General features: G+C 45.6%; 1 protein-coding gene across 5 annotated transcripts; it reads right to left on the bottom strand.

Annotated features, from left to right (window-relative positions):
- Positions 1-558: 558 nt before the first annotated feature.
- On the bottom strand, positions 559-23842 carry per1.L (period circadian regulator 1 L homeolog). 5 transcript variants are annotated; one of them, XM_018250602.2, is made up of 24 exons: positions 23793-23809; positions 23339-23414; positions 12556-12848; positions 12248-12346; positions 11038-11192; positions 10695-10816; positions 9801-10002; positions 9382-9433; positions 7867-8009; positions 6859-6937; positions 6662-6768; positions 6392-6545; positions 5483-5591; positions 5230-5361; positions 4689-4797; positions 4354-4504; positions 3947-4062; positions 3642-3824; positions 3300-3506; positions 2287-3011; positions 2016-2172; positions 1594-1783; positions 1321-1471; positions 559-1159 (listed from the first exon to the last, which is right to left on the bottom strand). In XM_018250602.2, the coding sequence occupies exons 3-24, from the start codon at positions 12783-12785 to the stop codon at positions 1031-1033; spliced, it is 3702 nt and encodes a 1233-aa protein (XP_018106091.1). In that variant the 5' UTR covers positions 12786-12848; positions 23339-23414; positions 23793-23809; the 3' UTR covers positions 559-1030.
- Positions 23843-27969: the final 4127 nt, after the last annotated feature.

Genomic DNA, 27969 nt, shown 5'->3' with positions numbered 1-27969 from the left:
TATAAGGGATAATGTACCCCCTACTGTAAATGATAAGGATATTAGAAGTCACTGAGGGGTTGTTCTGTGACCATATAAAGACACAAGGCTGCAGGCTGAGTTATACAGGGAACTCTGAGTATCACTCATGTATTATAAGGGATAATGTACCCCCTACTGTAAATGATAAGGATATTAGAAGTCACTGAGGGGTTGTTCTGTGACCATATAAAGGCACAAGGCTGCAGGCTGAGTTATACAGGGAACTCTGAGTATCACTCATGTATTATAAGGGATAATGTACCCCCTACTGTAAATGATAAGGATATTAGAAGTCACTGAGGGGTTGTTCTGTGACCATATAAAGGCACAAGGCTGCAGGCTGAGTTATACAGGGAACTCCGAGTATCACTCATGTATTATAAGGGATAATGTACCCCCTACTGTAAATGATAAGGATATTAGAAGTCACTGAGGGGTTGTTCTGTGACCATATGGCACAAGGCTGAGTTATACAGGGTTTGAGTATCGCTCATATTTTGTCCCTATTTATAATACAAATACGATTTATTTAAGTTCTATAATAAAAAACAGGTCTTTTTTATTTACAAGTTGACAAAAACATTATAAATAGTGGACTTTTTCGACCATTGCACATCACAAAAAGCTCTGAGCGAGCCCTTCCCTGTACTTCAAGCAAAAGGCCATAAATTAGACAGTTACAAAAATAGAGACAAAATAAAGTCTTCTTCTCGGGTCATTCCTGCGTTTCGATGATTGTCGCCTGCGTTGCTGCTTTTCCCACGACGAACACGACGAACACAAGATGGGCGATCAGTCGCTTTCAGGAGAAGCCATATTGGGAAAAGCCCAATCTTTGGTCCTCTTGGTGGGGATGCTTATAGGTCTTGAGTAGTAACATTCCTCCACCCCCATAGTCCCGCCGGGGTTAGTTTTTCTGTTACCCCATGAGGAGGGGGTATAGATACGGTATATATAAGGCAGCTTGGGACTGGTCAGATGATTGGTACATGGAGGATGGGAGAACATCTCAACCACTCGTCACGTCTCCACCACCCTCCTCTCCTACCACCGTGCAGTCCCCTCCCTCTTCCATCATTATAGACAAGTCTAGATCCTCATCGTATGGGGGTCCATCAGGGGAACAGCCAGTGCAAGACTGGGGGGTGGGAAACAAGAGTTATTGTACCAGCAACATTGACATATATAAAATATAGATTTGCACCCATATTCCTATCACTTTGGCACAGGTTCCATCCAGCAGGAGAAACCATTATCACATATGCCGGAAATAAGCGGTTTTATTGTGTCCATACTCACGGTTATGTTGATGACATGGGGTATTCGGCCTCTCCTCGCCCAGCTGTGGACCTCCCCCAACTCCCTCTTCTGCTCCTCGCTGAACTTGGGCTGGTGTCTCTGGAGCTGCCTAAGCTTCTCTCTGTCCTCCTGCAGGACGCGCTCAATATCCCTGTTGGGGAGGTTCAAGTGGATGAGTCCCACAGATGATGGGGGTCGAGGAGAGAGGAAAGAAGCCCTAGAGCGAAAAAAGGCGAGTACCCGATATGGATACTGTCAGCTGAGAGCCCTCACCTGGGTGGGATCTGGTATGACATCATCACATCATGGTCCGTGTTGGCCATTAGAAGCCAGAGTGGGTCCTGCATGACGTATCGGATGACTTTTCTCTCCGCGTCCCGCTCTGCCTTCTTTACTCTCAAATCCGTCTCGGAGGAGTCGATGCTCCCAAAGTATTTGCTGGTGTTGCTGCTCTCACTGCTTCCTGGCAGGGGACAGAATAACACTGGTTAAAAAAGGGTAATATTTTAATATATACTTGCATTAAAGATTGGAACTCTCCCACCCTGCACAAGTAAACTGAAGACCATTTCGGCCACAAAGCACAATTCACTTGGGCTATAGTAGTCCTTTAATCAAAGGAATGCAACTATCCTTGTCTGATGTCATCCTCTGACCTCACAGTGAATATTTTGACTTCCTGTGATGTCACTTACTTGTGCCACATGCAGAGGTGCTTCCTCCGTTGGATCCCATGGAACCAGAGGCAGCAGAGCCTGTTCCCGAAAACGAGTCCTCCTGCAGGAGGAGATCTAAAAGGTCACTGGAGCTGGAGAGCGCATCATTGTGGGAGGAGGAATCATTAGGATCACCCTAGTAGGGGAAATAGCAATAGTATCACTGGGGGAAAGACGTACGAATGAGTTTGTGAACTACAGGGAGAAAATGTTAAGATGCAAATCTCACAAATATTATCAGTGTCCTCACCATGCAGTTCTCTGGTTGGCTGTTTTCTTCTCCATTTCCTGTTTCTGTGTTGGTTCCACCACCACCTCCAGATGTCCCAGGAGCTGCTCCTCCTTTCCCTCCCTTAATTTCTTCTTCCAGTTCCCACTCCCCCCCTCCCCCAGCCCCGGGTTGAGGCAATTCCTCCATCTGCAGCAGGTCAAGCTGCAGGGGGGAGCTGCAACGAGACGGGAAGAGACGCTGGGGAGGGGTAGAGGAGCGAGATGGCGGAGGACAAGATGCAGCAGAAGCTGGAGGAGGAGGAGCAGGAGCTGCAGGGGGTGCTTCAGGGGCAGTAGGTGGTGGCTCAGTAGAAGGGACAAAATTCTGAAACCCATTAACCCCGGGAAAGAAAGAAGGTGCAACTGGAGGAGGTTGGAAGAGGTAGTTGGGCATCACTAAAGCTACAATAGGAGTGACCAGTGGGTATCTGGGGACAGGTGGGGTGGGATCAGGAGCCAGTGTGGGGTAGATGGGCAGGGGGTATCCCGGAATGACTGGAGGAGGAGGAGGTAGAAGGTTGACATCTAGGAGGTTGGGTGTTTGCATGGAGCTTAAGGAGGGTGATTTGCCTTGCTTAGGGCGCTTGGCTTTTGATTTGCCACTCTTGCCCCTGCGACGCCCTGCATTGGATTCTCCCTTGGATGGTGAAGGAGGATTGCAGGAAGAGGCATGGTGGTGTTGGGAGGCACGTGACGGCTTAGAACCTGCAGAGGGTGACAAAAATATGTCAAAATCATGATTTTTAAAGAAAGAGAGAAAAAACAGAGAAATCATGGAGGTGAAGAGACATGGGGGTTCAGAAAAATGAGAAAGACAAGCAGAACATGGAGTGGAGGAAGAACAATACAAACCTACAAGGAAGGAACAATCATGGGCATGAAAGGAAGAATGCAGATAGTGAAGGGGACAACAGACACAGAAGGAAAGGCAGAGAATATAGAGAGAGGAGAACAGTGATACACACAAAGGGGGAGCAACAGAAATGGATTCACCTCGCTGAGGATGCTGGTTGTGCTCTTCCCAGGCCCCTGCAGGGAGAGGATCAAAAACTCTGAGCCGACTGAGGCCGTGAACCCGGGTGAGGAAGGCTTGCTCCTCCCGTTGAGTGTGGGCTGAGAGAACCTCCTTGGTCAGACCCAAAGGGCGAGGAGGGGGAGCAGGAGCTGCAGGGCACGAGGACTCCTCCATTAGGACCATCTCTGTGAAAACAACAGGATGAGCAGGCCGAGAGGAAAGGGGCAATTTAAATGACCCAACTCAATTTAAAGTCCTTCCCCAGTCAGAATGCTTGACATGCAGGTTTGTACTAAACATAAAGGAGTCCTGTTACTCACCAGAGTCAGGAGGCTTCTTGTCCCCAACGTGGACAATGGTGCTGCTGAAACTGCCCTGGCTGGTGATGGACACCACACTCTCTGCCTTACTGGGGGGTAGGGGAGGCAGAGGGGCAAGCGGTGCAGAAGCAACAGCTGTGGCGGGAGGTAATTCCTGCTGCTGAGGTGTGCCACCAGAAGGGTCTACATGAGGGTAAAAAAAGGACAGAATTTGCATTAGTGGGGGAACAAACTTGAAGACAGAAAAAACTAAATGGAGAGAGAGAAAAAGTGTTAAGGACTCCTTGGTCATCCTGCCTCCTCACCTTCCTTATCACTTTCTCCAGTCCTCTGCTTCTCCTCCTCGGAGGTGGATGAAGTGAAGGAGGAAGAGCGACACTTACGCTTCACCGTACTGGGGAGGTTGCAACTTTCCAGGTACCTGGGATAAAGGGACAAGAGACATATAATGAAAAGATCCAGAATATGAATCAAACAAACTCCCATGATGTTGAGAGACAAGGGGAGAAATATAGAGAAACGTCACAATGCCAAGAAACAAGGGGAAGAATATGGAACAGAGAAACCACATGGTGCCAAGAGACAAGATGATTATGAAGTAGAAAAGCAACACAATGTCAAGAGACGGGGAGTGGAATACAGAATAGAGGCCGATTAATACGAGGAAATGTTGCCGAAGATAAAGAGAGAATATAAAATTGCACGTTCTCACCTGATGATGCTGTCCAGACAGTTGATCTGTTGATAGGAATAGTTGGTGCTCTCTTTCCGCCCAAGCTCATCCCCAATGCAAGGGATTCTAGGAGGCGGAGGCTCGGATGTCGTACTGTCAGTGACTTGCGGGGCAACAGGCCTAGGGGGCGCTAGTGATGCCAGAAGGAAAAAAATATTATTTGGAAAATATTAACCAAATATGTTTATTATACCAAGTGTTATTGCACTGTAATTATTTATACAAATGAGATGACAGAACAGAGCCAAAGGCCAACTGAAGTAGCGGGCTCTGCTTGTGGTGGGCAGAACCTACTAATCTAATAATACGGATACCTTGGAATGGTGCCCTCTGAGATGTGCGGATACCACGGGATCCCAGATACCCCTGCTGCCCCTGATTCTTCACCATATTCACGTTCTGACAGAACTCTTGGAAGGTCATCTGTTGGGGAGAAGGATTTACAGTTACTCCCTTGCTCCCATCTTGCAACTGTCAGTGGGCACACGACTGGTCAAGACAAGAACAGCCTCATGGGAAAAATTGATGGTCTTCTCTCAGTCTTGTGTACTTGGGTTTGACACACACACTGGATGCCTGGCCATTGCCCTATCTGGCAAACTAGCCCATGCTAGAGATTACCTAGTATTTTGGCAGTTGCCCCAAATGAGAAAATATGGCGAATTCTAAGCAACTTTTCAATAGGCCATCATTTTTTTTCCAGTGTTGCCTAATAAGCCCCTCCCAGTGTCAAACTCAACTTGGACTTGACCGAACCATCTCAATCTTGATTAGAAAATAATGGTTTAGGTTTCAGCCCAGGACCCAGACTAGACTGCATCAGCCCCAGATCTGACGGTTGCATCTACAACTCACAGGTTTGTGGTCTGCACCTTCCTCGGTGACCATTGCATTGCTGTCACTAGATGAGGCGTTGCAGTGAAATGGTTCCTGCGACATGTTACTGCCCCCGCTGCCATTGCCCCCAGAGGTCGTACTGTGCACCGGCTACAAGAGGAGAGGGGACAGAGAGGATTAGTGGATATTCAGTTGTATCATCAAGGCACAAGCCCACCAGCACTCATAGGCACAAGTGTACACTTGGCGACAAACACAGACTGATAATCACCTGTAAAAGTATCCGATGAATCTGCTCCGACAGCTCCTGGGTATCAAAGTCCAGAGGCTTAAGCTCTGCCCCCTTTGGGGCAGTAAATACATCTTCATTTAGAGGGCTCCTGGGAAGGAAAGTGATACCAGTTACATGAGAAAAAGTCAATGGGAAACCAACACTGAGTGTCATGTGCACCGTATAAGAGTGACACAAGCACCATGTCGCCGACAGTGAGAGATGAGCCCTGAGAATGTAGGATACGCCCGGTGAAGGCACTTTTATTCCACTGGAGGCACTAGTCTGCTTTCTGGGTACCAGCCTGAAACCTGCGAGATCAGCCAACTGACAAATACTTGTGTGCCAACTGAGGCACTAGCTTCCCCCAGAGTCACTATCCTCCCCCCAGAGACACCAGCCTCTCCCCCCAGAGACACTAGCCTCTCCCCCCAGAGACACTAACAGGATGATACCAGAGCCACTAGCTTGCCCCCAGAGACACGAACAGGATGATTCCCGAGACACTAGCTTACCCCTAGAGACACTAACATGATACCCGAGCCACTAGCCTGCCCCCAAAGACCCTAACATGATGATACCAGAGCCACTAGCCTGCCCCTAGAGACACTAACATGATGATACCAGAGCCACTAGCCTGCCCCTAGAGACACTAACATGATGATACCAGAGCCACTAGCCTGCCCCTAGAGACACTAACATGATGATACCAGAGCCACTAGTCTGCCCCTAGAGACACTAACAAGATACCAGAGCCACTAGCCTGCCCCTAGAGACACTAACATGATGATACCAGAGCCACTAGTCTGCCCCTAGAGACACTAACAAGATACCAGAGCCACTAGCCTGCCCCTAGAGACACTAACATGATGATACCAGAGCCACTAGTCTGCCCCTAGAGACACTCACGTGCGGACTTTGTGCCTTCCAAGTATAAAGGAGACCTTTCTGCTCCAGGGATTTACAAAGCTGGTCCAGCTGGTGTCGATGGTGACATATTCGCCAGATCGGGCACACAGACGTATGGGAGAATGATCAAAGGGCTGGCCGGCCTGCTGAAGAACTGAGTGAGGAAGAGTAGGGAGCAGCAGGATGAGGAAGACAAGAGAAGAAGAATATTAACACTTTTGTAAAGTTCATTTTTGTTGTGTCAGTGCAGAAAGCCAAACCAGAACCCACCTTTCTTGTGAATAGCCAGCATGAGAGGTCGATCGTCAGGATGAATAAAGAGCAGAACGGGCATTCCGATGAGATCCTGGGGCAGGTACCCGAGGAGAGGAACCGCTCTATGACATAACAACATGGGAAAGGTTGGGGTGAGCAGGAAACGCAAGGGTTCTGAGAAAACAACATGGCCAGAGAGAACGGAAACTCACCTCTCGTCCACCTCCTGGAACATACAGCTTGGGGTGTGCCTGGTGGTGAAGGTCCTTTTATCTGGAGGGATCCTCGGGGCTGAGGGATGAGAGGCAGAATTAGTGTGGGGCTATGTTACATAGTTAGTTACATAGTTAAATTGGGTTGAAAAATGACAAAGTCCATCAAGTCCAACCCCTCCAAATGAAAACCCAGCATCCATACACACACCCCTCCCTACTTTTAATTAAATTCTATATACCCATATCTATACTAACTATAGAGCTTAGTATCACAATAGCCTTTGTATTATGTCTGTCCAAGAAATCATCCACGCCTCTCTTGGACAGTAAGTGCACCCCAAAGTCCTTAAGTGTATGAACATTTCTGATCCTTCATAGAATTGAAGGAAATCTCTCATATCTGCTGGAAATGTTTTCACTATTCATAGACCTTGGTTATATTTCCTCCTTCTGAATATCTTAATTGTTATTCATAAAGGTCCACCAATCAGGATGCTCTTCCTGCTCCAAAATTGTAACAGCTCTATTTAAACACTCTCTTATCACATTAAACACACATAAACAATACACTTTGGGGGTTATGTAATAAACGGCACTAAGTTTGCCCAGGAGCAGTAACCGATAGCAACCAATCAGCAGGAAGCATTCACTGGTCACCTGCTTAAAAGCAAATATCTTATTGGTTGGTAGTGGTTACTGCTCCTGGGCAAACTTAGTGCTAATAGCAATCACCCCTCAATAAGCATTTCTCTCCCCATGCTGATAGCATTTGGATTTCTCTCCCCATATTGATAGCATTCGCATTTCTCTCCCTAGGTTTATAACAGTCGCATTTCTCTCCCCATGTTGATAGCATTTTCCTTTTACAGATTATACTATTTGGTAACACTTGTGGCCAATTAAAACCAGACCTCATTCTGTGGGGTAGTTGTATTGTTATTAACCCCTTCATTTAGTCAATCAAGTACCGCCCCCACCCCGTGCCTCCGCCCCATTTTCTCTTACCCTCATATCCAGAATGGATCTTCTCGGCGACCATAAGACAGCAGGGCTGGCCCTCGGCAGTATCGGAGTCTCGCACCTTCATCAGGTAAGGTGTGAGGCGGAAAGGGTGATAGCGGATGTTCATATCCCGCTCTCGGCCCCCACTGAAAACACACGCCTGCAATAAGACCAGAGCCAGGGAGAGCACAGCAACAAATGCAGGAAAAGGGGGGGGGAGGGGAAGAAAGGGGTGGGGCAGAAAACGGTAGCCGGAGAGGCGCTAACACAGGTCTATGTAGGGGCAGATGAGATTAGGATGAGAGGCGGGGACAATAGGGGGTGGGGGTACAATAGCAATTGGGGCCAGGGAGAGCCAACCTGCGTTTCTCCAGTTGTACGTGAAATATTAATGTTAATGGTGTAATAACATCCTGTAAAGAACAGTGTTATAATCTTAGTTATGATGTCACTCAGTGATGCAAATTATACTGTACGGCAGCCTCTCTGGCTTCTCTGGTTTACTTTCAATTAACTTTTAGCATGTTATAGAAGGGACGATTCTAAGCAATTTTTTCAATTGGTTTTCATTTTTTTATAGTTTTAGAATGATTTGCCTTTGTCTTGATTTGCTTTCAAATGGGGGTCACGGACCCCATCTACATAAAAAATGCTCTGTAAGGCTACAAATGTATTGTTGCTTTTTATTACTCCTCTTTCTATTCAGGCCTCTCCTATTCATATTCCAGCCTCTTATTGAAATCAGTGCATGGTTGCTATGTGAATTTGGATCCTAGCAACCAGACTGCTGAAATTGCAAACTGGAGAGCTGCTGAATAAAAAGCTAAATAACTCAAAATCCACAAATAGTAAAAAAAATGGAAACCAATTGCAGATTGTCTCAGAATATCCCTCTCTGCATCATACTAAAACGAGAGCTTGGGCACAATAGAAACTGTCACATCGCTGGCACAGAATTATACCTGGTCTTAAGGAACACTCCAATGACTACACTTTGTTCTGTTTGGGAACCTACTAATATACCAGCATGTTACATAATATTGATGTGAACCAATGCACTCGCATATAAATACTAGACTTGCTCATTCTTCTAATGGAAACTACACGGCAACCCATCATAAATCAATTCCTACAGGATTTAACATGGGTAAATATGTGAATTAATTCATATAAACACATTATGTGCGTAGATGAATCATACGTGAGCTTGGGATAAGCTCGGCTGCACACGCCGGGTCCTACTGGAGTGGGAGGATTGTGTGGGTGAGTGACGCATGATATGTCACTGTGTTAATTACACACTCCTTTGTGTCACAGCTTTCTAAGTGACGATTAACAAAGCAGGTGTCAGAGGAGGACTTCCGCCTGGCAATAAAGAGGCCAGTTTAGTCTCGCTCTATATATATATATATATATATATATATATGTGGATCAAACACTGTTTGTGGAAATAGCTCAGTTCTATATCTATGTATAAATGAATGATTTGAATTTGCTCCCCACCCTCACAATACCCACCTGATGCGGCAGAACACGGATTTCTCCTGCGTGTAATCCATCAATGCTGGATCTACAGGAAAAACACAAAAATTACCCCAGTTAGACACAGACTTACAGCTACTTCTCTTTCACCCTGTTATGGGAGGGACAAAATTAAAGAATCAGTTCAGTGTAAGAATAAAACTGGCTTAATAGATAGGCTGCGCAAAAAATACTAATACTGTTAGCCAAACACGTTTTATTCTGCACAGCCTACTTATTTACTCAGTTTAATTTTTATACTGAACTGTTCCTTTAAGACACCCTTTGCTATAATCACCGTCACCCTGTTGGGGGTGGGACCATAATTCTGCTGCATATGGCAGTACATGCAGGGGGATTCAGGTGTACAATAATTATTTGGAGAAACACCCCCCCCCCATCACCCCGTTTCTTACCCCCAGAGGTGCAGTTGCTCCAGGAAGGAAGGTGATATGGGGCGGTGGATCCATAGAAGACACTGACATCCTGCGGAGCAAGAAACTCAGCGAATGTGGCCCCCTTGAACACCTCCTTCTTGCAGTGCAGAATGAGAGAAGCCTGGTCTGAGATATAGACAATGCGACCGCTGATGAACGACACGGCCACCGAGAAGGTATCCTGCGATAACGAGAGAGAGAGAATGGAATTCATTCTGGGGGGAAAGTGTTAAATTTAAACTCAGAAGGTTGGGTCATGTGATACGTTCATAAGCCTTTTATGTTTTCCCATTTCTACATAAACTGAACTGTGTTCCGAATCTCACCTAACTTGACTTGCTATAGAAACATCGGGGTAACAGTCACCCTGCTATAGTTCCAGGGGTACCCAGGGCACAAATAAACACTCACCCCAAATCTCCCCCTAACTGACCTTCAGACTGGGCCCCCTTATCTCATAACAAGGTTACAGATATATAGAAACATTGGGGTGTCACCCTGCTATAGTTCCGGGGGTACCCAGGGCACAAATAAGCACTCACCCCAAATCTGCCCCTAACTGACCTTCAGACTGGGCCCCCTTAGCTCATAACAAGGTTACAGATATATAGAAACATTGGGGTGTCACCCTGCTATAGTTCCAGGGGTACCCAGGGTACAAATAAACACTCACCCCAAATCTCCCCCTAACTGACCTTCAGACTGGGCCCCCTTAGCAAGGTCACCCCAAATCACACCCTAATTGGCATTCTAACCAACCAATCCCACAGGTTTGGGAACCCATGCAACAAGCAGTGATGTCAAGCAACCCCTAAAAATCCAATACTATGGCTTCTTTATCTGTAAAGAGCCCAATGGATGTGCAACACTTACAGGATTTTTGAGTGTATACTCAGACGTCACACTTTCCACCTCGGCGATGGTGTAACTGGACATGTCCAGGCAACAAGGTTGGGAATCATCAATAGGCCACTGCTGGTAATACTCCTGGTTAGCTGAGGGGTAGGAGGAGAATGAGAGAAGCAGGAGATCGGTTAATGTGTTAAAGAAATAACTAAGTCACACGTAGAAGAGACAGAGGAGAATTTAAAGCCTATTTAGCAGACATTTAGGAAAAGCAGGACAGAACATTACATTAAACTGAATTAAACACTAAGGATGAGAAATCAGTTACAGCCATTATATTAATTCAATAACAGTTTCTTTCTCGACTCACCTCGTACTTGTTTGACGCAGGACAGGGCATACTGTAGACTTGCCAGTGTGCCAGACTTGCCTTTTAGCCTCTTCTCTGATGGGAGCCGAATCTTTAGCTCTTTAAGGGCCTTCATCAGCTCTTTCTGGTTTTTCTCCCTGGCAGACTGTTCACTGCTGTATAGAGGAAAGAATAATATGAACATAATTGGGGCACAGTTAGGAGCAGTTTTAACTACTGCTCGGTTTTGTGCAGACTATGGGGTTCCTGCTGAATTGTGCTTAGTACAGGGGAATACCTATGCTGCCATAGTTTTATGGGATCTCTCTGTACAGACTATGAGCAAACTTAGGGGACTGTTCCTGCTGAATTGTGCTTAGTACAGGGGAATACCTATGCTGCCATAGTTTTATGGGATCTCTCTGTACAGACTATGAGCAAACTTAGGGACTGTTCCTGCTGAATTGTGTTTAGTACAGGGAATACCTATTCTGTCATAGTTTTATGGGATCTCTCTGTACAGACTATGAGCAAACTTAGGGGCTGTTCCTGCTGAATTGTGCTTAGTACAGGGAATATCTATGCTGTCATAGTTTTATGGGATCTCTCTGTACAGACTATGAGCAAACTTAGGGGACTGTTCCTGCTGAATTGTGCTTAGTACAGGGAATATCTATGCTGTCATAGTTTTAGGGGATCTCTCTGTACTGACTATGAGCAAACTTAGGGGACTGTTCCTGCTGAATTGTGCTTAGTACAGGGAATATCTATGCTGCCATAGTTTTAGGGGATCTCTCTGTACTGACTATGAGCAAACTTAGGGGACTGTTCCTGCTGAATTGTGCTTAGTACAAGGGAATACCTATGCTGCCATAGTTTTATGGGATCTCTCTGTACAGACTATGAGCAAACTTAGGGGACTGTTCCTGCTGAATTGTGCTTAGTACAGAGGAATACCTATGCTGCCATAGTTTTATGGGATCTCTCTGTACAGACTATGAGCAAACTTAGGGGACTGTTCCTGCTGAATTGTGCTTAGTACAGGGGAATACCTATGCTGCCATAGTTTTAGGGGATCTCTCTGTACTGACTATGAGCAAACTTAGGGGACTGTTCCTGCTGAATTGTGCTTAGTACAAGGGAATACCTATGCTGCCATAGTTTTATGGGATCTCTCTATGTTCCTGCTGAAATGGGCTTAGTAGTATGTTAAATAGGGATAGGTAGTTACCTGCAGCCGCTGGTAGATGGATTGTCCTGCTCAGAGCTGCCACTCAGCAGACTGTAGGCAATAGAACTACTTGGTGGAGAAGGACTGTGAGAGTTTGTACTGATGGAAAAAAGGAGAAGACATAATTGAGTTCTTCTTTCCTATCTAGTAACATAGTAAAATAGTAAGTTAGGTTGAAAAAAAGACACATGTCCATCAAGTTCAACATTTTAATTCTATTTTAACCTGCCTAACTGCCAGTAACCGGCTAATTCCACCATTGTTTGTGGCCTCTTGCATCCCCTACTACCACCATAGCAACCACTTACCTCTTACTGCTCTCGGTGGCTTCCAACATGGCCGAGTCCTTCCCGTTGCCGCTGGTGCTGCTGTGAGAACTGCGACTTTGCCGGGACTCGTTGCCATTGGATTCGTTGCCGCTGGAGCCGTGGCTGTTGGTGTCGGTTTCATCTTGTTGGGTCCCTTCCATTTCCCGGGGGGCCCTCGTTCTTCTCGCTCTCTCCCCTAGAGGAGGGGGAGGCTCGCAACCCCCATTCATCTTCTCAGTCTTCCCCAGTTGGTGGCGTGAAGAAGCAGAGAACTGGTGTGGAATAGACACGGCCTGAAATTAAAAATATGTTACTGTCACCTACATCTTGCCCACTGGGTCTACTGCCACCCCAGCACTAGTTATAGTCAATATCACTGGATAGATACACTGGGCAAATTTGCACCTGGGCAGTAACCCATGGTAACCAAGCCTGCTTTCATTGTTAAATCCTGCAGCTGGACAAATATAATCACTAATTGGTTGCTATGGGTTACTGCCCAGGTGCAAATCTGCTCAGTGTCTATAAATGAGCTCCAGTGACACAGATAATATCCCCTGATAATAGAAGCAAAATTGCATGTGTTGGGGGCAGGTTACAATGAGGGAGTTCCCTTTGTGCGTTGCACCAATAATTGCTCCGACTTGCACCCACGGAAATGCCATTATTCTGTGCCACCACAACATGCACCCCATCTATGTAGTGGATGCACCCCTATTAAAGAATCTGGTGCAAGTTCCACCCTGCAGTGAATACCGATGAGGCAAAAAGCGATGGATTTTGTACAAATACACCAGGTTAGTAAATAAGCCCCGCCTCCCACGGGCACCATATATGTTACTTAGGAAGTTATTTTGTTAGATTGTGTTTGTACTGGAATCAGTTATTTGAGTGAGCTCTAATACATCTGCTAGGAAAGGAGCCCCCCTATAAGATATATTGGATCTAACTGTCAATGACTGACACCCAACTGCTGCATGAAGACAGAATGAAGAGAAACAGATGCTGAATAGTGAAGATAAACTTGATTATTTCAGAAATGGTACAGAATTTTTTATCGATTGTATTTAGAAAGTTTCTTATTTCAGTATGACGGAGTGGATATTAAATTTTAATTTTTGTGATAGTTCCCCTTTACGGACACATGTGCAGTGCGTTCCAGGGCACCTCCCTCATAACCTGATTGGGCAGCGCTGCATCCTATCATTGTCTGAGTTGCTCTTGCAGTCATCCGGATCATTTACATGAATCAATAGTAGCCGCCCGTACATTCCATTACACACACACTGACGCATGATCCTCCCGTGCTGTCGCACCCCCCCCCCCATTATACACACCGTGGAATATACATGGGTTTAGTTTGTCCTTTACTGTCAGCCTTATTTATTTAAGCCACGACACTTAGTTTAACAAGGAAAATATCTCATGCATTAAATCCAAGCAAATGCCGCCCACTAGTGGCTATTAAAGCACAGTGTTGTTTTATGGCCTTCCTGTTGGTGGCGCTATTCATATGCACGAACACTAAGAGAGCAAAGACTGACTCAGGCTCACACTGGAATCTGTGGGTTCTGGCAAATGCCAGAGGGGCTGCTGTAAGTTGCCATAGACACTGACTAGCTATTGGACTAATGGGGGCTGTTGGGACCTCTGTCTAATTGAAAAGCCTATTTTGATTCTCAGTCCAGACAGTTGTTATCCCATGAGCACTAGCGGGATCCACTGGGTAGATTAGAACATGGGCAAATGGGGGACAAGCACCATGAGACGGGGGACAAGCACCATGAGACGGGGGACAAGCACCATGAGACGGGGGACAAGCAGCATGAGACGGGGGACAAGCACCATGAGACGGGGGACAAGCACCATGAGACGGGGGACAAGCACCATGAGACGGGGGACAAGCACCATGAGACGGGGGACAAGCACCAGGAGACGGGGGACAAGCACCATGAGACGGGGGACAAGCATCAGGAGACGGGGGACAAGCACCATGAGACGGGGGACAAGCACCATGAGACGGGGGACAAGCACCATGAGACGGGGGACAAGCACCATGAGACGAGGAACAAGCACCATGAGACGGGGGACAAGTACCATGAGACAGGGGACACGGGGGAGAAGCACCATTAGACGGGGGACAAGCACCATGAGACGAGGGACAAGCACCATGAGACGGGGGACAAGCACCATGAGACGAGGGACAAGCACCATGAGACGGGGGACAAGCACCAGGAGACGGGGGACAAGCACCAGGAGACGGGGGACAAGCACCATGAGACGGGGGACAAGCACCATGAGACTGGGGACAAGCACCATGAGACGGGGGACAAGCATCAGGAGACGGGGGACAAGCACCATGAGACGGGGGACAAGCACCATGAGACGGGGGACAAGCACCATGAGACGGGGGACAAGCACCATGAGACGAGGAACAAGCACCATGAGACGGGGGACAAGTACCATGAGACAGGGGACACGGGGGAGAAGCACCATTAGACGGGGGACAAGCACCATGAGACGAGGGACAAGCACCATGAGACGAGGGACAAGCACCATGAGACGGGGGACAAGCACCATGAGACGAGGGACAAGCACCATGAGACGAGGGACAAGCACCATGAGACGGGGGACAAGCACCATGAGACGGGGGACAAGCACCATGAGACGAGGGACAAGCACCATGAGACGAGGGACAAGCACCATGAGACGGGGGACAAGCACCATGAGACGGGGGACAAGCACCATGAGACGAGGGATAAGCACCATGAGACATAGGGTCAGGGAGGAATGGACATTCTCTGTAGCTGGGGGACAGTCTGTGTAGCTGGGGGTCAACAGTGGACATGAATAAATTAAGGTTTAGTATCAGTCAGTCGGGGAAGTGATTAGTCCTGGGGGGGAATGGGTTGCAGAAGAAGGGAATTCGCTCTCATACAGAAGAGAAGATTCAGAGTTATCAGCCCATTATTTGTATCAATCTCCTCTTCCAACCCCCCTCACAGCCGCTTCCCCCAGCCCCTCTCCTCACCTGGTCTGTCTCATTCTCTGCAGTGACTCCGCTCTGTCTCTCTGTCTGTCTCTCTGTCTGTCTCTCTGTCTGTCTCACAGCCGCTGCCTTCCTCTCCTCTCCAGTCCCATGCCCTGACTACCTGCTCAGCCTCCTGCTTCCCTGCTCTTCCTCCCCAGCTCTTCTTCTGATTGGCCGGCCGCCTTGTGATGTCACAGACCCGCCCAGTGAAGCCATCACCCCCACACGTGGAATGTAATGCTGGTTGGCTCCCCCTCCACTTTCCCTGATTGGAAACTCCAGGCAGCCAATCAGCTTGCGGCTCCTTCGTAACATGCAAATGAGGAGCATGTGTCTGCTAAACATTAACTATTCCTCCACCAGCAATTCACTGTAATCCAGAGTATTGTAATCAGCCGTGGTGCTGCTCCGCTGTCCCTCTGTCCTTACAGGGAAGTGCTGACTCCCTTAACCCCTCACCTGCCAGTGCCTAGCGCAGCATCGTGGACCCTAAACAAAGGGCACAACTTAATTTCTTTGAAAATTTACCTGATTTAACCCCTTTTCTACCAGAAAACAGCCTATAACACATTTAACCCTTTTTACCAACATTGTATAACCCAAACTCATCACATCAAGCATTAACCCCTGAGGTTCCTGAGCGCTGGGCAGGTCCTGTAGCTATAGAGGCCAAAGCAGAGCCCTCCCTGTTAAGCTCAGGGTAAATTTGGGGTTAATGCCTATTTGCTTCTGGAATAATAATACAGTCCCAATGCTTTTATGTATCCGAATTTCAGTCCATGAAGGGGAGGGGGGTGTGTGGCATAAACCCAAAAAATCTTGTGGGAGAGAGAGAGGAACCTCTGCTTTAAAGGGGATGCTAACCTTCCTAACACTTTTTTCAGTTCTGAACGGTTACAATTTTACAACATTTAGTTGATCCATTTCTCAGCAGCATCTCTGGAGTATTAGCAACTATTGTATCAAGTCTAACAGCTGCCTGTAATGAAACCCAGAGAGATTCTACTCAGCAGGGACAAAGATAAGAAATGTATCAACTAAATGTATCAATTTAGAACAGTTCACAGGGTCGGCGACCCTCCCTCCCAGAGCTGCTTTAGAAGGTGAGAAATGACAGTTTACACTTCAATATTACTAAAACAGTGACATAGAAAATAGAAAGTAATTGGAAAAAGTCTTTATTTCTGGTGATCTGTCTGAAAACAACTAGTTGTTTGAAGGTGAATAACCCCTTTAACCCTTTCCCTTTCATGGTGCTCCAGTTACTGTCAAGATGCCGGTGTAGTTTTGGTTGAGCAGGTGACAGTCACACCCAGCGTGAGCCACAGTCTGTGCCAAAGAGAACACAATGTGCCCAGTGACAAATACAGGGAAACAGGAGTGACCCGGGCACAGGGCAAGAGACAGAGAGAGACGGGAAGAGAGAGGAAGAAGAGGACAGGATTTAGACAGAAAGGCAGACAGAGCGACAGTGAGAGAGACAGATGACAGACAGACAGACAGATGGAGGTGTGACAGATAGTTATGGGTGAATAAATTCAGGAAGGCGCAAGTTCACGACAAATTTCCACATTTTGATGCCGGCGAATAAATTCGCAAAACTGTAGAGAAAATTCGCCGGTGAAAAATCAGCCGAATCAAAACAATATAGACAGAATAGTCATGCGCATAAAATTTGACGCGCGGCAAACTTTCATGCATTTGGACAAAAAAATTGTCGCAGACGTATAATAAATAATTTTGATGCCCATCAATTTCAATGCGTTTCCATTATGCGAATTTCACAGGAAATTAGTGAATTTTTCAGCGAAGCAAAATGGGACAAATTCGCCCATCACAGATAACCAACCCCAGAAAAGAAGATTCCCCCCCCTGTAATACCCACACATGCCTGTGACTGAGCGACAGTGAGAGAGAAAGATGACAGATAGACAGACAGACAGACAGATAGAAGGCGGCAGACAGGTGTGACAGACAGATAACCACCCCCAGAAGAGAAGATTCCCCCCTGTAATACTGACACATGCCTGAGACCGAGAGGGAGCGAGAGAGTCACTGAAATCTGGGCCCTATCAGGTTTCGGGCCCTTACATAAAGGACTTTGTGCAGGATTCTCCCCTGTCCCTAAATACAAACAGGTAGCTGCTTATATAAATGGCCATTATATAAAGGAGTGTTAGACAGCGTGAGGGGCACAATAGCTATTATATCATAAGGACTGCGAGTGATCACATGGCTGGTGCTATAATAAGCCCCACTATAACTTTACACATATATGTAATCATGCGCACTATATAAGCAATAAATAAACATTACATAAAGATTTAACACTTTACCCTTTAACACCAGGCATTGTATCCATGGCAGACTGGACCTGTTTCATGTAATAAAATTATTTTCAATTGGTCTGTTTAAAAATTAAATGGTCTTTTAGTATGACGCAGAGAGGGCTATTCTGAGACAATTTGCAATTGGTTTTCATTTTTTATTATGTGTGGTTTTTGACTTATTTAGCTTTTTATTCAGCAATTTGCATTTCGGCCCTCTGGTTGCTACGGTCCGAAGGACCCTAGCAACCATGGACTGATTTGAATAAGAAGCTGGAATATGAACAGGGGAGGCCTGAATAGAAAGAGGAGTAATAAAAAGTAGCAATAGCAATACATTTGTAGCCTTACAGAGCAATTGTTTTTTTTAGATGGGGTCAGTGACCCCCTATTTTAAAGTTGGAAAGAGTCCGAAGAAGAAGGCAAATAATTCATAAACTATAAAAAATGAAGACCATGGAAAAGTTGCTTAGAATTAGCCATTCTATAACATACTAAACGTTAACTTAACTGTGAACCACCCTTGAACCCCCGAACGAAGAAATGGGCAACTATACAATCTGCATGGCTAGTTCAGCAACATCCTGCAGGTGGTGCTGTTTCGGTACAAGTGCACATTAAAGGATAACTAAACCTTTAAAATAAGTTAATGTAAAATTGATGATGATATCTTAGAATAAAAACAAATTAAATAATGGATGTAAATTACAAAAGTGCTTAGAATAGCACCCTAATTCGTTTTACATTCACTCATTTTAAAGGTTTATCCTTTAACATTACCAGCTAATTATCCTTTTAGCAAGACCTTATAGGCAGGAGTATTGCAGCACTCACCCGCATCTGTCCTATGGGAACCCCTATTATTTATGTTCCCTTTACAAATACTGCAGGCTTTTCTATCCCAGCATGCCGTGCAGCTGATCAATCAATAGGCCTCATTCACAAAAAATATGCTTTGTATTTATATTCCCTAGTTTAGAACCTGTCACCAGACTGTCAGCCAATCACAATAAGTCTGCACAAAATTCCACCAATCAGATCACAGGAGCCTCCTTGCTGCCTCCCACCACCGTGTGAACAAAACATCTGATAGAGTGGGACATGTGAAATCACACGGGGTGACTAATACTGAGCACAGTAATTAAAACTGAAAATATATTCTGCCTCTTCTTTTCATAACAAGATAAATATACACAAAAGCAGTGATGGAGAATTACTTACTAATATAGCTCTCCTGTAATCAGCTGATGTAGTGTAATAATAAACCTCCCCCCTCATTATGCACCAGCCATCTGATTGGCTCCCTCATCATCATCCCACAATTGCTCAAATGAACCACGGCAAGATGGAAACTCAGAGTACTTTCAATTTCCCTGGACAGTTCAAGAAATAACACAAAAACTGTTTCCTAACTGAAGGAAAAGGAGGGTGCCAAGTTATTAAGGGGAGTACTTACTTGTGCCCTGGAACTATAGCAGGGTGACACCCCAATGTTTCTATATATCTGTAACCTTGTTATGAGCTAAGGGGGCCCAGTCTGAACGTCAGTTAGGGGGAGATTTGGGGTGAGTGTTTGTGTCCTGGGTACCCCTGGAACTATAGCAGGGTGACACCCCAATGTTTCTATATATCTGTAACCTTGTTATGAGCTAAGGGGGCCCAGTCTGAAGGTCAGTTAGGGGGAGATTTGGGGTGAGTGCTTATTTGTACCCTGGGTACCCCTGGAACTATAGCAGGGTGACTGTTACCCCAATGTTTCTATATATCTGTAACCTTGTTATGAGCTAAGGGGGCCCAGTCTGAAGGTCAGTTAGGGGGAGATTTGGGGTGAGTGCTTATTTGTGCCCTGGGTACCCCTGGAACTATATCAGGGTGACTGTTACCCCAATGTTTCTATATATCTGTAACCTTGTTATGAGCTAAGGGGGCCCAGTCTGAAGGCCAGTTAGGGGGAGATTTGGGGTGAGTGCTTATTTGTGCCCTGGGTACCCCTGGAACTATAGCAGGGTGACTGTTACCCCAATATATCTGTATAGACTGTATATAGTATGTGATTCTATCCACCATATAAAGAGTGGGGAAGCCTCAGATGATGGAGAGAATGAATGGATTGAGTGGGTGGAAAGATCAGTTGGAGCTGAAGTGCGGGTCATGTATATACAGTGTATGTGTGAGTGGGAGAGAGTGGGAATAAATCTTTATGTTATAGTGACTCACAAGGGCATTGATTTGAGTATAATTAAGCTAAGGGGATTTCTAATTAAGGCCCAGTTATTGGGAAGTTAATGATCAAGGCATATCGGGGATGTTACTGGGGCTGCTGCCGCCCCCACTCATCAGTTCTGTGCTTATTATGACTTTAGTGTCAGAGCGGGTGACGGGGGGCCGCACCCCTAGTGCAGAGAGCAAGAGGCAATAATCCATTTTACAAAAAGGAAATTCATCTCTTAAAGTTACCAGAACGGTCTTAGGAGCAGCCCTGCACATATCTCAGACCTTATATCACCTTCCCATTACAGTAAAGAGGAAAATCTGGAACTGGATCCTCCCTAACGACCCAGGGTTGGTTTAGTCTATAGTAAATATCACTTGTTGCCTACACACGCCCGCGCCAGCCCACGGCACACTTAAATGACAAGACTGGCACACGTGCGACAAAATTAAAAATGAGACGGAGCAGGTTTGTGATTGGCTGGTCTCTGTGCGGCGGGGGCGTGGCCTGTGCAGGGGACACTCATAGACATAACATTCCAGGGAATGAGGAAGTCGGCTGGGAATATTTTACTCCTTCTCTCTCCTTTGCCCCAGGGTATGACCTGGGTTAGTGGAGCAGCCAATCAGAATGCAGTGTGAGCAGAAGAGCACAGTAATAACATGCAGCCTGTGCACACGAGGGGGCGGCAATCACGCATGGATTTTGCGTGCGTCATGACAACGGCTACCATTATGTAGGTCATTAGATCAAGGAGACGGTAATCAAAAAAGGGAGGTAATGGGGACATGCAGAGTAGCAAGGCATAAAGAGAAACAGAAGGATACAGGAGGATTCTGGGAACTGTAGTCCAACAACATCTGGTTTACAGAGCCCTGAGCTTTCCCAGCCAGGATCAAGGATACATTTTCATATAAAATAAATCCTAGGGGCAGCAGAGATTGTGAGTCCCCCATTATCAAACCCAATGAAATAGAGATGCTGGGGAGGTTGAGTGACAAGGGAGAGGAATCTCCTGAGATGTGAGATGTGGGGGTGTTACATAATGAAGCCCCAGTGACATAATGTCAGGCAGACTGGTGTATTGCATCTAAACCAGCACAGGGGAAAGGGAGGAGCGAGAATGAACGAGGAAAACAACAGAGAGATGGGAGAGAAATTCAGGGAGAAGAGATAAAGGATAGAGGAACTGAAAGACACAAATGGAGAAAATGAGACAGAGGAGAGAAAAAGGATGGTGATGTAGTAGTAGTAGTAGTAGAAGTAGTAGTAGCAGTAATATAAATAGTAGTAGTAGTAGCAGTAGTAAAAATAGTAGTGGTGGTAGTAGAAGTAGCAATAGTAGAAGTAGTGGTAGAAGTAGCAGTAGTAGAAATAGTAGAAGTAGTAATATAAGTAGTAGTAGCAGTAATAGAAATAGTAGTGGCAGAAGAAGTAGTAGTAGAAATAGTAGAAATGGTGGTAGACATAGTAGTAGTAGTAGAAATAGTAGAACTAGTGGTAGAAGTAGCAGTAGTAGAAATAGTAGAAGTGGTAGTAGTAGTATTAGTGGAGGGCGTGTTGAGGTAATAGTAAGACAATGAGAGGCAAGAGAGAGGAGAATGGAGGGGAAATATAACAGAAGGAGATCAGGGTCAGATTTAGGGTACAGCAGACAATGTTCCCGAGATCCTCACAAGAAAAGGGGCACTTGGGAAAAAGAATACAGATGCAAGTACAAAGTAGAGACTTGATATTATTAGTACAGGAATTGGACCTTTTATCCAGAATGCTCTGGACCTGTTTTTTTTCTGGATAAGGGTCATTATGTGATATAGATTTCCATATTGAGTCTATTAGAAAAGCATTAAAACATGAATTCGATCCAATAGGCTGGTTTTGCATTAGGAGGGAGCGGCTCAATGGAGGCAAATATTATTCATGTATCACACACAGTGATATTATTAAAGACTGGTTCAATGTCTCCTTTTTTACATTCCTATGAACCGATTACCTCCCTGTATTACACATACAATAAATGGTACATCTGCACACAATCTTAAATTGGTGGTTTACCTTTCAGTTAGTATGTCACAGAATGGCTAATTCTAAGCAACTTTCAACTGGCCTTAATTTAGCCAGGCGCTGTACTGGAAGAGAGAAAAACTGCAGCACCTCTTGTTTGCAAAATGTGACAATTTATTACAATCAGTCAGTAACAGCCTGTTACTGACCGATTGTAATAAATTCTCACAATTTGCAAACAAGAGGTGCTGCAGTTTTTCTCTCTTCTGCTATATATTTGGCCCATGGCAAGGGCCTGTACACTGCTTTTCACTCTGACCGAAAGGGACTTATATGAGGTGGTTGAAGCACACACATCTGTATATTTAGGCGCTGTACTGGAAGACCCACTCCTGTCACCGGGTCACAACAACATGCAGATAACTGAAATAAGATGTAATAGTGTACAAAAAAGAATTAATTGAGCCAACATCATACAAAAAGGCAACGTTTTGAGCCTACCAGGCCCTTAATCAAGCTTAATAAAGGAGCTCGTAGGCCTGGTAGGATCGAAATGTTGCCTTTTTGTATGATGTTGGCTCAATAAATTCTTTTTTGTACACTATTACAGCCAGCGTCGGACTGGGGGGCCCACCACAATAGCCCTGGACCCCCACCCCAACTACAAAGCTCGCTTCACCCCCCCCCCCACTCCTACCTACTTCATTTCGTTGTTAACCCGGGGGCCAAGAAGGGAGGTCTTAAGCTGCGTTGTTGCGTAACTATAATACAGCTGGAGCTGCGGCATTTAGTAGAGGGTCTGGGCTGGCGGCAGTGGCGTAACTACCAGGGGTGCAAGCGGTGCGATGGCACCTGGGCCCACACCCTCTTGGGGCCCAACGGAGCCACGATAATGGATATCGTGGGTGGTTGGGCAGGGGGAGATTTTACAGTGCACGCAATTCATGGGGGGAGGGCCCGGCAGGGGGGCCCAGGTGCTCATCCTATACCAGGGCCTGCCGGTGAGTAGTTACGCCACTGGCTGGCGGGGCCCACCGGGTTTTTTCCCAGTGTCCCGCCGGCCCAGTCCGACCCTGACTACAGCTTTTTTCAGTTTGCTGCTGGTACTTTTTTCAACATGTTAATGTGAAGGTGACAGTTACTCTCTGAATAAAGATGTAATGATTTACAGCAGTTACAAATACAAATACAAAATACAGCAGGACTTACTGTGATCAGTTGCAATCAGCAAGACGGTGTCTGTATATATTATTTATGTATCAGGGCTGCAGTTCTGGGCTGTTGTCTGGATAATAAGGGAATACAATGAGCAGTGGAATATGGGGAGCAAATACACACACTCTATGGGGCCACAGCCCTTCTCTCTGAAATGATAGTCCCCACAAATGCTTTCATATCCTTGTGTATCATACACCCAATACCTAGCAGCCCCCGTATATATCTATATCTAGGATCCCCCCTGTATATGACACCCAATACCCAGCAGCCCCTGTATATATCTATATCTATTTCTAGGATCCCCCTGTATATGACACCCAATAATCTGTAGGATCCCCCCAATACCCAGTTCCAGCGCTAGACCCCTCAGTAAAGCAACCACCTGTCTATACGATTCCTCCGCTATAAGGACAAAGCTAAACACCCCCCGGTGCAGGGCCCCTACCTTCCCTCAGCGACCCGATCTCTCCACTCCGACTTCCACGTGAATCTGTCACAGCCAACCAAGCCCACGTAGCGCTGATTGGCCGCCCCCTCTCGCTGTCCCCGCCCACAACAAGCGGATTGGCTGAAGGGCAGGGAGGCTGGAGACGGTGTGAGGGGACACGTGTGAGAGTGTGTGTGATACAGTGACATAATAACACAATGACTGTGATGTAACCGCACAAGCCTCACACTCACATAACTGTGTAACCTGCACCAGTCCTGCCGCTGTCACACACACATATATACACATAACCTCTCAATAGTCACCTTTACATTAACTGTTAGTCTGATATAGAGACTGATATTCTGAGACAATTTGTAATTGTTTTTTTTATTATTATTTCTGGTTTTTGACTTATTTAGCTTTTTATTCAGCAGCTCTCCAGTTTGCAATTTCAGCCGTCTGGTTGCTAGGATCCAAATTCCCCTAGCAACCATGCATTGATTTGAATAAGAGACTGGGATATGAATAGGAGCGGCCTGAATAGAAAGATAGGGAATAAAAAGTTGTAATAACAATATATTTGTAGCCTTACAGAGCGTTTGTTTTTTAGATGGGGTCAGTGACCCCCATTTGAAAGCTGGAAAGAGTCAGAAGAAAAAGGCAAATCATTCAAAAACTATAAAAAAGAAAAAATAAAGGCCAATGGAAAAGTTGCTTAGAATTAGTCATTCTATAACATAATAACAGTTAACTTAAAGGTGAACCACCCCTTTAACGGCACCTTCTGCTCCTTGTCTCACCCACCTGCCCCAAACTCTTATTATACCCCCAGCAGCCTGTGCACTACTGTCTTACTGTAATAACATCGCTCCTCCTGTAATAATAACCCCCCAACTAGATACTGCCCCCCAGTCATACAATATTAACCCCAACAGATCGATATACTGACCAACACAGTCATTCAATAATAACCCCCAACAGATCTATATACTGACCCACACAGTCATTCAATAATAACCCCCAAGAGATCTATATACTGACCCACACAGTCATTCAATAATAACCCCCAAGAGATCTATATACTGACCCACACAGTCATACAATAATAACTCCCAAGAGATCTTTATACTGACCAACACAGTGATACAATAATAACTCCCAAGAGATCTATATACTGACCCACACAGTCATACAATAATAACCCCCAAAGTAAGAATAATATACAGTACCCCACAGTAAGGTGCCAGGTAAGATCGTTTCAGGTGGGGGGCCAAGCCCACAATTTGGAAGCCTCGGCCTGAAGGCCACTTGCCATTACACAGGTCTCATACACCAGTAACATAAATCAGGGTTTCCCACCCAACATCATTAGTGGGTCTCACAGCAAACTGCTGATTTCATACCACCTTCATACTATTATGGAGTTATGTTGGGGTGCCACTAGCCCACCTTGGACATTTGGTAGGACTTAGCACTGTAAGATGCCAGCCAATCTCCACCTGCCAGCATCTTGGTGGACCTGACAGGGAACTGCTGTTAATTTTAAAGTGGCCGTACACGGGCAGATTAAAGCTGCCGATATCCGTCCTTTAGACCAATTTGGCAGCTTATCTGCCCTTTTGTGGGGGCTCCCGATCAATATCAGGTAAAAAATCGGCCGATCTGTCAAGTTTGATTCTTTTCTGCAATCCAGGACCGCATCGGCTAGTTAATTTGTCCTGTGACCCGTCTGGACCCATTCGCAGCATTATCGTTCGGATTAAACCGATATCGCCCAGCCGTTAGTGGGCGTATCGGCTGAAAGGAAAACTATACAGCCAAAATTAACACTTAAGCAACAGATAGTTTACATCACATTAAGTGGCATATGAATAAATCTTACCAAACTGGTCTATATATTTAATTAAATATTGCCCTTTTACATCTCTTGCCTTCTGTGCTGCCTCAGAGATCACTTGACCAGAAATACTGCAGCTCTAACTGTAACAGGAAGAAATCACTTGACCAGAAATACTGCAGCTCTAACTGTAACAGGAAGAGATCTCCTGACCAGAAATACTGCAGCTCTAACTGTAACAGGAAGAGATCACCTGACCAGAAATACTGCAGCTCTAACTGTAACAGGAAGAGATCACCTGACCAGAAATACTGCAGCTCTAACTGTAACAGGAAGAGATCACCTGACCAGAAATACTGCAGCTCTAACTGTAACAGGAAGAGATCAGCTGACCAGAAATACTGCAGCTCTAACTGTAACAGGAAGAGATCACCTGACCAGAAATACTGCAGCTCTAACTGTAACAGGAAGAGATCTCCTGACCAGAAATACTGCAGCTCTAACTGTAACAGGAAGAGATCAGCTGACCAGAAATACTGCAGCTCTAACTGTAACAGGAAGAGATCACCTGACCAGAAATACTGCAGCTCTAACTGTAACAGGAAGAGATCACCTGACCAGAAATACTGCAGCTCTAACTGTAACAGGAAGAGATCACCTGACCAGAAATACTGCAGCTCTAACTGTAACAGGAAGAAGCCTCTGTCTGTTAATTGGCTCATGTGACCTAACGTATATGGTTTGCTTGTGTGCACCGTGAATCATACGATGCCAGGGGACGGCCCTTATTTTTTAAAATGGCAATTTTCTATTTATGATTACCCAATGGCACATACTACTAGAAAAGTATATTATTATGAAAATGGTTTATTTACATGAAGCAGGGTTTTACACATGAGCTGTTTTATGCGATATCTTTTTATAGAGACCTACATTGTTTGGGGGGTTTAGTTTTCCTTTAAGGTGAGGTCACCAAATGAGCAAAACTAATAGTGTATGGTCATCTTTAGTGAGTTGTAAATGGCTACCCACATCCTGCTGTTCCTCTAGGGAAGGGCCAATAGGACATGCTCACCACCCATGTAAAACATGCATTGGAACCTAAAAGGAGCTATAGGGTGCTATGATAAACGTCATGCTTGCAATAACTAACCATTTTAGCCCAAATTTAAATCAGGTGCCATATATTATTTTTCATTGCCTACATGATGAGGGTGATTTTAAATGTCCACTTTAAAGGGGAAATAAAAGGCACCCAGACTGAACCTGATAACAAAAGGCAGAGTTGAGGAGCAGTTGGGCAGCCGCCATGTCTGTGGCCACTTCACTTCCTGTCCCTGGAGGCGGTTGCTTAGCAACATCTTGCACAGTTAAAGGAAAATTATACCCCCAAAATGAATACTTAAGCAACAGATAGTTTATATCAAATTGAATGACATATTAAAGAACCTTACCAAACTGGAATATATATTTACATAAATCTTGCCCTTTTACATCTCTTGCCTTGAACCACCATTTTGTGACTCTATCTGTGCTGCCTCAGAGATCACCTGACCAGAAATACTACAACACTAACTGTAACAGGAAGAAGTGAGGAAGCAAAAGGCAGAACTCTGTCTGTTAATTGGCTCATGTGACCTTACATGTGGTTTGTATGTGTGCACAGTGAATCATACGATCTCAGGGGGCGGCCCTTATTTTATAAAATGGCAATTTTCTATTTATGATTACCCAATGGCACATACTACTAGAAAAGTATATTATTATAATAATGGTTCATTTACATGAAGCAGGGTTTTACACATGAGCTGTTTTACTCAGTATCTTTTAATAGAGACCTACATTGTTTGGGGGGTATAGTTTTCCTTTAATGCCAGGACAAAAGTAGGAAGTGAAGCAGCAGCTGTGGAGGAAGCCAACCCCACTGCCCAACTCTGCCTTTTATGATTGGATATAAGAGATAGGGGTGCAGGAGTGCAGGTGGTGCAGTAAGGGAGTGCTTGCAGGGGTCGTCATGTGATGTACAAAGCATTTTCCTTTTGTCCCCCACTTCCACCAATCTAAGGGAAAGGACCACAAAACTGCTGCCTTGGTTATCATTTGCCATCTGATGTCTGATGCCCTCTTCAGTCTGTGCCCTCTGAAACCCTGGCATTTCTGCCTCGGAAATATCAGCTGCATCACCCCCTCACCCGTCACCAGCACCATCAGTTGTGACTGCTGCAACCTTATCAAACTGCTGCTGCCAAACCTTCTCATAAAGATCTCGTGATAAGAGGGGGTCAGAAATGCACCCCACAAACGGCACCACTCAATGTGATCCATGATAACGGACACCGCAGTCTTCATTCTGGA

Source organism: Xenopus laevis, chromosome 3L (assembly GCF_017654675.1).
Source record: "Xenopus laevis strain J_2021 chromosome 3L, Xenopus_laevis_v10.1, whole genome shotgun sequence".
NCBI lineage: Eukaryota > Metazoa > Chordata > Amphibia > Anura > Pipidae > Xenopus > Xenopus laevis.
This window is presented reverse-complemented; position numbering and strand designations above follow the sequence as displayed.

Excerpts from the sequence above, each read along its gene's own strand:
- per1.L (XM_018250602.2), bottom strand. The coding sequence starts at position 12,785 with ATGAATGGGGGTTGCGAGCCTCCCCCTCCTCTAGGGGAGAGAGCGAGA. Across the intron at positions 3,825-3,946 it reads TGGAGAAAGTGATAAGGAAG|ACCCTTCTGGTGGCACACCT; the intron begins GTGAGGAGGCAG and ends ACCCTCATGTAG. Across the intron at positions 1,160-1,320 it reads CCCATGTCATCAACATAACC|TCTTGCACTGGCTGTTCCCC; the intron begins GTGAGTATGGAC and ends CCCACCCCCCAG.